The sequence below is a fragment of the Panthera tigris genome, chromosome A3 (assembly GCF_018350195.1).
Source record: "Panthera tigris isolate Pti1 chromosome A3, P.tigris_Pti1_mat1.1, whole genome shotgun sequence".
Lineage (NCBI taxonomy): Eukaryota > Metazoa > Chordata > Mammalia > Carnivora > Felidae > Panthera > Panthera tigris.
This window is the reverse complement of record NC_056662.1, coordinates 4,999,349-5,011,434: the sequence shown is the minus strand read 5'-3', so window position 1 is coordinate 5,011,434 and position 12,086 is coordinate 4,999,349. Positions and strand designations below refer to the sequence as shown.

General features: G+C 45.5%; 1 protein-coding gene across 10 annotated transcripts in view; it reads right to left on the bottom strand.

Moving 5' to 3' along the window:
* The window catches only part of LOC102965516 (serine/threonine-protein phosphatase 4 regulatory subunit 1-like), an 82,685-nt gene that overhangs the window by 35,918 nt on the left and 34,681 nt on the right, over positions 1-12,086 (bottom strand). For all 10 annotated transcript variants that reach the window (XR_006215347.1, XM_042980069.1, XM_042980071.1 and 7 more), the window contains 2 exons: positions 6,280-6,386; positions 4,844-4,986 (listed from right to left, as the gene is read on the bottom strand). Coding sequence is in view for 9 of the 10 variants with exons in the window: in XM_042980069.1 (XP_042836003.1) it covers positions 4,844-4,986; positions 6,280-6,386 (250 nt within the window). In the remaining variant the exon portion in view is untranslated. The remainder of the gene's footprint in view (positions 1-4,843; positions 4,987-6,279; positions 6,387-12,086) is intronic.

Genomic DNA, 12,086 nt, shown 5'->3' with positions numbered 1-12,086 from the left:
TCGCTAATCCTGGAGCATGGCGCATCACATGGTGGGAGATCAAGAAACGGAAGCTGTTCACAGTACCAGCGACCACAGTAAGGATACGGACACCCGGCATGATTCTGTGATTTCACACCTCCCACGAGTCACTGCAAGTGCAAAGGCCAGAAAGAGTACCCGATGACGATGACATGATGATGACGGACGGAGGAAGGCCTGGGTTGAGCTGCAGACACTCCGGGACCGGGACCGGGGACGGACACACACCCCCTTCTCATATGCAAAAGAATCTGGATCTTGGCCTAATTCAGATCTTGCTACCCCCTGGGGACCGTGAGGCACTCCCACAGGGTGGGAGGGGGGATTTCTGAAAGGGCTGGCCTCAGTCACAGTGAGGCAGAGCTAGACAGGAGGAGGAGAAGAGGGGCCTCTGGAAGGAGCAAGGCTACCAGCCTGGGCAGAGTGAGGGGGAGGCACCAATTGGAGGTGCCATGGCGGGTGGGGGGCTGGCGGCCCATGGGGTCGGCTGTGCCCGAAGGCATTGCAGAGTCTGAAGGAAAACCCTCCGGGGAGATCGGACTCTGCTGCCTTTCTATGTTTGAAGGTGATAAGAACGGAGAAGAGGGGGCGCACTCAAGAGTTGTATGTTTATCGTGGACAGAAAGGACACACGGCAAGGTCCAGCTGGGCGAGGGAGGCGGGAGAAGGGAGGATTTCGATGGCCCCAGGCTGCGGCTCCGGGGGACTGGAAGAAGCAGACGCGGCTTCCACTCATCGAGGGAGGGGATGAAGACCGAAGGTCTCTATTTCCTCTGTGGAGGCAAAGGCCAGGTCACCTGTTTGGTGCCAGGCAGGGCAAGGTGAAGAGGCTTGATGACAGTGGCAGAGGCCTGAAAGAGCTGCCTTGGGCGACGTGGGAGCAGCTGAGCAGGGACAAGTGAAAGGGTAGGCGGACAGTGGTGCAGTCGGCTGCGATCGAATCCATAAATGTGCGATGGCACCAATCAGTGCACCCCCCGCCCCGCAGACTCAGCCTCCGTGATGCAGGAGGGCTGTGATGGGCAGGCAGGACCAGAGCGGCAGAGGCACTGTCAGAAGGACACAACTGGGGGCGGGGGGGCCGCGGGGGAGGGTGCCAGTGGAGAGACCAGAAAGGGGGACATGAGGGAGGGGACAGCCGAGGAGGACCTCAGGGACCCGTGAAGCCTCAGCGCGGTGGCCGAGCAGGGAGGGCAGGCTGCGGTGAGGGGGTGGAAGGCCCTCTTAGGGACTTGAGCTCCGGAGACGCCAAGGCAAAAGGAGTGGCCACCGTGCGAGGGCAGTGGGTCTGGCTGTCGCAGGGCCTGAGCCACTGATATGACTCTTCGGCACACACAGCCGAGAGCCTGGGGTCCAAACCACCGTTCTAGCCTCTCCCCTTCTGGAACCAAACAGATGGCAGTGATCTATGACAAAGGTCAAGGAAATGTCAAGTTCTCTGACCCAGTGCAATCTCATTTTCAAAAAGAACAGACGCTCACTGCATCTACCGTATCAAAAAAGCTGGAAGAAAGCTAAGCATTCAACCAAAGTAAAAACAGGAAGAATATGAAGATGTACAATGTCCACTACGTGCAGATTCGCTTTCTGGGGCAGGAAATCGGTCCCACTCAGGTCTTTATCCCCAGCACAAAGCACCACGCTTGGCTCATATCGGGCACTCAGAAACCGCCGGAATAAATGAATGGATGGGGAAAACTGCATCACGTTAAGCTCAGACCTATGTGGGGGAAGATGGAAGCACCTAGACAAGAACACGTAAAAGTAATCAAAACACTGACATCAGGAGAGTGGAAACAGAAGGACTTTCTTCCTTACTGGAACACTACCTTTAATCCTGCCATAGTTAACAGCTCAAGTATTTGCTTTTTAAAAATACTCAGAGCAAAAAAAAAAAAAAATTTTTAAATAAAAAAAAAAAAAAAGGGGTGCCTGGGTGGCTCAGTCGGTTGAGCGTCCGACTTCAGCTCAGGTCACGATCTCGCGGTCCGTGAGTTCTAGCCCCGCGTCGGGCTCTGGGCTGATAGCTCAGAGCCTGGAGCCTGCTTCCGATTCTGTCTCCCTCTCTGTCTGCCCCTCCCCCGTTCATGCTCTGTCTCTCTCTGTCTCAAAAATAAATAAATGTTAAAAAAAAAAAAATTTATAAAAATACTCAGAGCAAGGGAGAAATAGCAAGCCAAAATGGCAGAACTTCCTGAAAACAGTAATAATGAAAACTTGGCAGATCATTAAAAATCATAAATACATTTAGCCTCTGGGGTGCCTGGCTGGCTCAGTTCATGAAGCATCCAACTCCTGGTTTCAGCTCAGGTCATGGCCCGCGTCGGGCTCTGCACTGACAGCACGGACCCTGCTCGGGATTCTGTCTCTCCCTCTCGCTTCTCCCTCCCCTGCTCCCATTCTCTCTCTCACAATAAATAAATAAACTTAAAAAAAAAAATACATTTAGCCTTTGTGCAAATCCCAGAGTAACTGACAAATAGAAAGGCTGCGAGGCTACCTGTGGCAACAATTCTGAAGTGACAGAAAAGTAGAAAGAACCCAAATGTCTATCAATAAACTACGCTCCATCCTTGTAGTGGAGGAGCTTGCTACTGGAAAAAGGGATGAGGGAGCTTTGCCTAGACTGCAAAGGCGTGATCTGCAGAATACCCTGGATGGTGTGGAAAGCAAGGGACAGAGCATCAGGCATGGCCCGCCACTTTGCATCTGAGAAACGAACAAGGAACACAAGGACATACACGTATCTGCTCAGAGTTACCCGCTTGTGTGCACTAAAAAAAAAAAAAAATTTTTAATGTTTATTTATTTTTGAGAGACAGAGAGAGAGGGAGGCAGACTGCACGCAGGGGAGAAGCAGAGAGAGGGAGACACAGAATCCGAAGCAGGCTCCAGGCTCTGAGCTGAGCTGTCGGCAGAGACCCCGACGCGGGGCTCGAACTCACGGACTGCGAGATCATGACCTCAGGTGAAGTTGGACGCTTAACTGACTGAGCCACCCAGGGGCCCCCCCTCTGTGTATTTTTTAAAGGTAAGAATAAATTAAAACCTAAGGGGCGCCTGGGTGGCTCAGTCTGTTGAGCATCCCACTCGATTTTGGCTGAGGTCACGATCTCATGGTTCGTGAGTTCAAGCTCTGCCTCGGGCTCTGTGCTGATAGCACGGAGCCTGCTTGGGATTCTCTTTCTCTGCCCCTCCCCTGCTCATGATCCATCTCTGTCTCTTTTGCTCTCTCTCAAAATAAAAAAATAAACTTTTTTCTTTTTTTAAAGAAAAAAAGAATAAATCAAAACATAGAAAAAATGGCTATCTACAGAAGGAGGAGGGAACAGATGGAGGAGGTAGGGATAGAAGTCAGATGTTTCTGAATGTGCTTTGTTTTACAGTTTTGACTTGGAATCATGGACAAACATCTTAAATAATTATTATAAGTCTAAATTAAATCCAAATGTAAAAGCTAAAGCAATTCCTAAAACTCAAAAATAAATGAAGATAAATGAGCCTAACGGCAGATCAAGTTGAGAGCTTAGGCACAAAAAGGGTTAATACAAGTAACTTTGAAACACAGTCTCATTACTACTAATGTTAATACGACTGTGCGACTGTGCGTCTCTAGTGGGAGACAGTCCAAAAACAAAAAGAACGGCAAAGAAACCTTAAACTATATTCGGTTATCCCACCAAACTGTTAGTAATCATACTGGCATTTTTATTTTGGACACACACACACACACACACACACACACACACACACACACTAATGCCATTAAAAAGCAAGATGTGTACCGTGTAAAAAGACAAAAACAAAACAGAAAAAAACCACAAGAGTTACAAACATAAAATCAAATAAGTAAAAGCCCTATAATCCTCAGTTTAACTTGGAAATATCAATACAAACTCATGGTGGGGAATTTTGTAAAGAACAGATAAGGCTGACAAAACCCAAGCCACACTGCTTTTGTGCTTCCTGATCTGATACAGCAGCAGGGCCTAAAAAGGATTCTTATCCAACAACCCAAAACTCTGAGTCTGTCCAAGGCTGTAGGCTTAACTAGCAGTTCGTAGGAAGTACTGGCAACAGAGGAACATCTCAAACCACACTATGGGGATGTGATCAGCCAGATCCCAAATGTGGGGAATCCTATAGTCTTATGACTTAGTTTCCTTAGAGCAGAGGAATAAAAGGGAGGATGAATTATGACAAATTAAAAGAAATTGTAAAAGGTACATCAGTCAAATGTAATATATGGACCTCATGTGGATTTGATTTAAAGAGACTGCCCGCGTCAAACCAGATTTCTGAGAAAAGTGAAAAATCTGAACAATGACTAGAGATTAGTGAAATAGCAAAGATCTATTCATAAATTCTATCCATGTGATAATGGGATTGCTATTATGTGTTTTAAAAAGTATCTGTATTTCTCAGAGAGTAATACTAAAGCATCTGCAGTAGAAATGATACGGTCTCTGGGAAATGCTTTTATCCGGGTTGGATTATCTTAAGATAAATGAGAAAACACTGGTCAAATGTTAATGACAGTCGAAGCTGGGTAGAGAGTACACGGACATTCATTTTAATATTCCCTCTACTGCTGTGTGTTTGAAAATTTCCATAATAAAAAGTTAAAAAAAAAAAAGAGGTATCTCATGATAATGAGAATGAGCGCTATGTGCCTGAACAATTGGAGGAACCGAGCACAAATAGATCTTTTGTTCTTGAATCACTTAACTCCACAAAGCTGCTTTCTGAATTATGGATATCAGCTACAAATATGACGAAGGAGAATTCGCTGCACAGATCGTAAGGTTACAATTTTTCACACCTGGTTGTTCGGATCCGTGAGGTACCTCACTACGATCGGTGTAAGACAGTCAGTGAGCACCCCTGGAAAATTCGATCTGTTTTCTTGTAAAAAGACGGCAATGGGAGGAATCTGTTCCATCAGGTCGGTCCGCACCGTGGGCTCTGCAGCAATAAAAAATCAGAAAAGAATCGTGTAAGAATAAGCCAGGCATCTTACAGAGTGTATGGCGATAGTTTCTAGCTTTTCTTACTAAAATACTTCATCGAGGAAATTAGACAAACGCAGTTTAAAAATCATTTCCCGTTTAGAGTATTTATGCTACAGACAGGCTTAAAAAGCTAATAAGCTATCCAGCAATATAAAAACATAAAAGGAAGGGAGAATGACAACTCTATTATAACAAGCCATATATAAATCGAGGAGGGAGCAGGCAGTCTGCAACGCTGGGCCAGCGTCCAAAAGCCATTACAACTAATGGCACATATGCCAGACCTATGGGTTGTGCTTATTTAAATTCCAGCCGGAATGTATACATTATAAATAATTCTTTCATAAATGCACTCCCCCACAATCCACGCATCCCAATTATTTCTAAGGCAGAGCATTAAACAAAAGAGCGGCTCTAGCTCCAATATACCACATTAAATTTAACACAAATATATAATTGCTTCAGTACTGTAAATGGTGACTCATTTACAAAGAGAACCCATTTAAGGATTCAAAACATCCACTTGGGCCTTTTTGAAAGCATTGTGTCATATTCATCTGAATATTTTAAACTAATACAGGAGCTATATGGAATGCTTATTTTTCTATTTTCAGTGAAAATGATCAAAATCTAAAGCAGTGTTAAGATTTCAGAAACTTTCTGAAGCTGTTCACTGATCGTTACAAATGGGGGGTCGGGGGGGCGCAGGGCAGCTCTCAGTACTGGTAACCCCACCACTCACTCCTGCGTGCACGGGGGAGGAGGGGCGAGGAGGGACATCTCAGTGTCTACCACCCAGCAGCGTGCTTTCCTCCCCGGAGTGCAATCATGGAGAAGTAGACAGAGAGAGAGAGAGAGAGAGAGAGAGAGAGAAATCAAGATCAGCCTACAAAGATTACAGGTGACGGAAACTAATGACTGGGATTGTTCTAATCCAAAAGACTTGTTTTGATGTGGTCTTTCTTAGCAACCAACAGTCGGGCAAAATGCATGAAATACAAAAGGCCTTAACTGCCAGGGCAAATGGCATTCATGGCCATTAGTCATTCTAATTTTCTAAAAATAAGGATAATTTGATGCCAAATAAGACACCCATTGTTGATGACAATATCCATTCATGCTTAGACATTGCTTAAAATTTTCGATCAATACCCAGGTTTTCTTTTTAATTCACTATCGGTGGTTATATGCAATTTCTTGGAAACACACAAGTGAAAAAATAAACGTACACAATCCTGGTACACACCTGCGTCTTCTGACAATCTGACCACAATCTCCATGACCGTTAAGAAGTCCTCCTCGTTGTTACTGAAGTCCCGGAGGATGTCATTCAGCCCTCTGGCAATAATCTGACTGTGGAGATGAGAAATGATCTACACAGTTACTTGGGCAACACTGAGTGGCGGTATGCTAATTACAGGCACTGTGTGAAGGGCAGGTAGTAAAACCAAGGAACAAAGCAAAGTCAGTGACCTCTGTCCAGAGGGAGGAGAGACGGTCAAGGAACGTCCAAAGATAGTCATTCCCATGTGGGTCACTGTCCTATAGGAACCAGACCTGTGTCCTCTGGTCTGGTGGTCACTGGAGGTTGAAACCGTCCACTTGGAACTGGAGAAAAACGACTTTCTCCTTTTTGGATTGATTCTTCAGGCCTAGATAGACTCGGGAGAGAGGCTCCATGACAGTAGGCGGGAATTCAGTGACCAGTAAATGCAGAAGGAAAAGGTCCCAAGAGGCATCCAACGGCCACCTCAATCTCAAATGGCCTCTACCCACTAGGTGTCAGTAGAATCCCCCTGGCTGCCCCCCACCCCATGATGTGACAACTAAACTATGTCTCCGGACATTGCGACAGGTCTATGGGGGCAAAAATCAGCCCTGGTTGAGAACCATCTCATTAGGAGATTAAAGGTATAAGGAACCCTCTGTACTAGCTTTGCAACTCTTCTGTAAATCTGAAACTGCTGAGGGGCACCTGGGGGCCACAGTCAGTTAAGCATCCGACTCTTGATCTCAGCTCAGGTCTTGATCTCAGGGTCGTGAGTTCAAGCCCCACAATGGGCGTGGAGCCTACTTAAAATAAAATTTAAAAATTAAAAAAAATAACTAAAATTAATACTTTTATTAAAAGCCAACACCTTTGCTGGCTTTTTATTAAAAGCCAACACCTTTGCTGGCACAGATATGGGGCAACAGGAACCCACAGATACTGTTGGTAGGAATGCAAAATAGTACAGAAATTTAGAAAACGGTAGGTTCTTAAAAAGCTAAATATGCATTTATCATTCAATCCAGCAATTCATTCTTAGGTATTTGGCCAGATGAAATGAAAACTCATGTCCACACACAGACTTGTGCACAAATGTTCATACTGGCGCGATTCACAATAGCCACAAAGTGGAAGAATTTCCATGTTCCTCGCCGAGGGAATATACACACAAGGCACCAACTGTCCATACAATGGACTAGGACGCAGCACTAAAAAGGGAACAGCCTAGTGGTAATAACGGGGATAACTTCCCAACGTATTTTACTAAGGAAAAGAAGCCAGAGAGAAAAGACAACACGACACACCATTCCGTTTATAAGGAATTCTAGAAAAGGCAAAATCTTCGCCTCCAGACACAAATCGCTGGTTGCCTGGTCCGCAGTGGGGAGGAAGCGAGGGACAGAGGGCAAAAGCAAGAACAAGGACACAAGGCGGTGATGGCAATGTTCAAATGTGCCTCTGGTTGAGGGTTGCGTGACTGTTGACACGTATCCACCTGGGTGCTTTAGGTGGGTGAATTTTATTGCCTGACATATATGCCTCAGTAAAGCAGCGTTTTGTTTTGTTTTGTTTCTCAATGTGTATTTATTGTTGAGACACAGGGAGAGACAAGCACGAACACGAGTGGGGTAGGGGCAGAGAGAGAGAGAGAGAGATAGAAACTGAAGCAGGCTGCAGGCTCTGAGCTGTCAGCACAGAGCCCGACGTGGGGCTTGAATCCACAAACCATGAGATCACGATATGAGTCAAAGTCGGACGCTTAACCAACTGAGCCACCCAGGCGCCCCAGGAAAGCAGTTTTAAACAAAGACATTAATACAGGGGAAAGTCAGTGTGATCAGCTGTGGCCTGGAGGCCTCTGCCCAAGATGAGGGACAGGCACTCTGGAAAGGCTTCTTGGAGCCAATGGAAAGGAGCCCCTGCCCGCCTCTGCCTGTTCCTCTGAGCCCCTCACAACCCAGGAACAGCACGCATCATTTCTGGCCGTACATCAGAATTAGCTGAAGTTGCAAACCCACCTTGATTTGCAGGAAAAGACTGGAAATGTGGAATTCAAAGAGGTAGTCGTTTGGCCCAGCACACGACAGGAAAAAAATCCAACTCAAGCCTGTCCTCGGAGAGACTTATACCACCCCTGGGATGAAAGGTCGAGATCTGGCAGCCAGGAGGTTTGGGAAAGTCGAAAACAGACACTATAAAGTCCCTGATTACATTTCACTAGGCCACATTCAGGTTGGCCTCCCCTGGGAAATCAAGCAACTAAGATCCCCAATCTGCTTCCAGGGCCATAGAATGGATAGACAGACCTGAATCCAGCTTTGAGTGGTCGCAAGGGACCTGCCCTCTTAAGGGAAGTGAGGAGAGGGGCAAGAGAGGGCCCCTGAAGCAGGGAGCGACAGTGTATCCGCTGCAGTGAATACAGAACGGGAAAGCTAAAGACTCCCACACGCCAGTGCTCTGGCACCAACACTTTGGAAAACTTGGCTGCTTTGGGCTGGAATGACCTGGAGAGGTCATAGTGGATGAGCACAGTCCAGAAGCATCAGGCTCAGTCCTTCTCAGTGCCAGCTATGCTAATGAGGAGAAAGGAGAGAGAACAACTGTGCGTGATTCAGAAAGCATTAGAAAGTTCGATGAGCTCAGCCACCGGAAGCTCAGGGCATGGTCCCTGGCCCGTGGTAAGCCCTCAAGCGCATCAGCCATCAGTATCACAATACAAGCAAAGAACTGCAATTAAAATGTCTAGCAAAAGAGGGAAGCTTAAAGAAGTTATGCTAGATCTATCCATGGGCATGCTGTATAAGCAGTTTCAAAGTTACCGATAGATATGCCCTGACTTAGAAAGACGCCTGTGATACCGTAAATGAAAAGATGACGTGAAGAATTTTATATACAGTATGAGCCCATTTCTTAATACAAACTATGTTTACGTATGTATGTGCGATACACGTTACTTGCCTATGCATACGCTCATTTAGGGAAAAGTCTGGAAGCATATATTACCTTAGACTGTAGTGGTGGGGGAGCGAGACTCCCTGTTTCAGAGAACTCCTGAAATTGCTAAATGTTTCAAGAATGTGTTATTTTTGTGAATTTTTTGAAATATAAAGTGGATGACTCAATTTTACTCAGCAATGTTCCCTGGAACTCTTAGCATGGAAGTAACCTCTTGTGTCTTCGTCCTTCCTTCTCCCACCCACTGGTGCGGTCACTGTCGTGAGTCTGTGAGTTAGCCCAATTACCCAGCCCCAGACGCAGGGCCAAGAGATGCCCGTGTTCCAGGGCCTGCCCTGAGGGGCACAGCTCCCACCGGGATGTAGGCAAGCAAATGAACGAGGATGGACAGTGACAAGACCCTCAAGAGAGGGGAGGAGAACACAGGGGAGTGAGCCAGATGTGCAGGAGGAAGGCAGGAGGACATGGAGGGGGAGGACATGGGACCCAGACACAGACCGATCACACAAGGACTTTAAAATAAGCATGATTATCATGCAGAAGGGCTGGGGTGCCTGGTGGGGGGGGGGGGGGCTCCATCGGTTAAACGCCAGACTTCGGCTCAGGTCATGATCTCACGGTTCGTGGGTTTGAGCCCCACGTCGGGCTCTGTGCTGACGGCTCAGAGCCTGGATGGAGGGATGGAGCCTGCTTCGGATTCTGTGTCTCCCTCTCTCTCTGCCCCTCCCCTGCTCATGCTCTGTCTCTTTCTGTCTTTCTCTCTCAAAAATAAGCAAACATTAAACAAAAATTAAAAAAAAAAAAAACACGTGGAAGGGCTGCTGGGAAGGCTGGACGTGCTCAGACAGTGAAGGATACAGGAACTCTGCATGCTCGGCTTGATTTTTCTTGAAATCCAAAACTATGCTCAAAATTAAAGTTTATTAACTAAATGGAAGCGAAATAAAGACTGTTTCAGATAAAAGCTTGTGAGAATTCATGGACAGCAGTCTTAGACTAACAAGAATCGAAAAGGAGGTTCTTGCGGCCAAAGGATGCCGAGTGAGAATGGGCATTTCACAAAAAGAAATGAAAAGCACAAAAACAGCCTAAATGATGGCAAATATCAAAAAAGTATGTTCCTCATTTTCATTGCTTTAGAAGATAGTTGGCTATCTCCAGGAGATAAAGTAGCAAGGTACGGTGGGTGGGAGGCATGATGGCGTGCACTACAGAAAAACAAGAGGACCAAAGGTGGGAAGAGGCAAGGGAAGCCCCCCGAGCGTAGTCTGTACTCTCAGGACGTGCTCACGCAGGACCTCGCACCGTATGCAGAGTGGCATCATTTCATTGGAATACATGTTGTAATAAGTTAGCGAAGTACATTATACTCCCTAGAACAACCAATACAAATTTATTAAAGGAAGCGTAACTAATAAGCCGATAGCGAAGATAAACTGGAATCGTAAAAATGGAACCAAAAAAAGTCCAAAAAAAAATGATTCTTCTATTTCAAATATGAAATACAAATTGTTTATGTTCACACACCCCCTCTCTGAAAGCAGCAGCAAAGGAGAAAAACAGCAAGACGAGTGGAGTCGATAGAAAACGAAAAGGGGGCATCTGGGTGGCTCAGTCAGTTAAGCGACTTTGGCTCAGGTCATGATCTCATGGTTCATGGGTTCGAGCCCCGCGTCGGGCTCTGTGCCGACAGCTCGTGGAGCCTGGAGCCTGCTTCGGAATCTGTGACTCCCCCCCACCCCCGCCCCGTCCCCTCCCCAGCTCATGCTCTGTCTCTGTCTCTCAAAAAATAAACAAACGTTAAAAAAATTTTTTAAAAAAGAAAACGAAAAGAACGATGGTTGACTTCAACCAACCAACCATATCAATCGTCACTTCAAATGTGTATGACCTAAACATTCATATTAAAAGGCAGAGATTATTAAATTGGGTAAAAAGGCAAGACCCAACTCTATGCCTTCTATAATAACTACACTCCAAATATAAGACATGAATAGGTTAAAAACATACGAACATACGAACAGAAATATATCATACAATCAGTAATCAAAGGAAAGTGCATATGTTAAATTCAGGGAGTAAGGTTCAGAGAAAGGAGTATTTACTAGGGACAAAGAGAGGCATTACACAGAGACAGATAGATCAATTTATTCAAGAAAACAGAACACTACTAAATGTGTATGCACCCAAGCACAGAGGTTCAAAATACACCAAAGAAGCTGTTAGAATTGAAAAATAGACAAATCCATAATCACAGCAGCAGATTCCAACATCCCTCTCTCAGTAACTGACAGAACAAGCAGACGGAAAATAAGTAAGAACACAGAAGACCTAGACAGTGTTTTCAGCCAACTTGCCCTAACTGACGTTTATAAGAAGATACTGTACCCCAAAATACTGGGATGCACATTCCCTTCAAGTGTCCGTGGAACTTCCACCACCTAAAGCAGTTTCAGAAACGTTAAAGGAAGAGAAATAATACAGAGTAAGTTCTCTGACCACAGAAGACTTAAACTAAGAATACAATTAACATAAAGATACCTGGAAAATCTTCAAATACTTGGAAATTAAACAATGTACTTCTAAATAACTCATTGGTCAAAGGAGAAATCATTGTAGACATCAAAAATACTTGATAGCAAAAAGCAATATAAATATTACTATCAGAATTTGAGGATGCAGCTAATCTAACACTTAAGTATTTCCAGTACTTAACAGCAACCTGACAATGTTATTTTAAAAAAGGCCAGGGGGTGTCTGGGTTGCTCAGTGGGTTAAGCGTCCAACTCCTGATTCCCGCTCAGGTCATGATCTCAGGTTCATGAGTT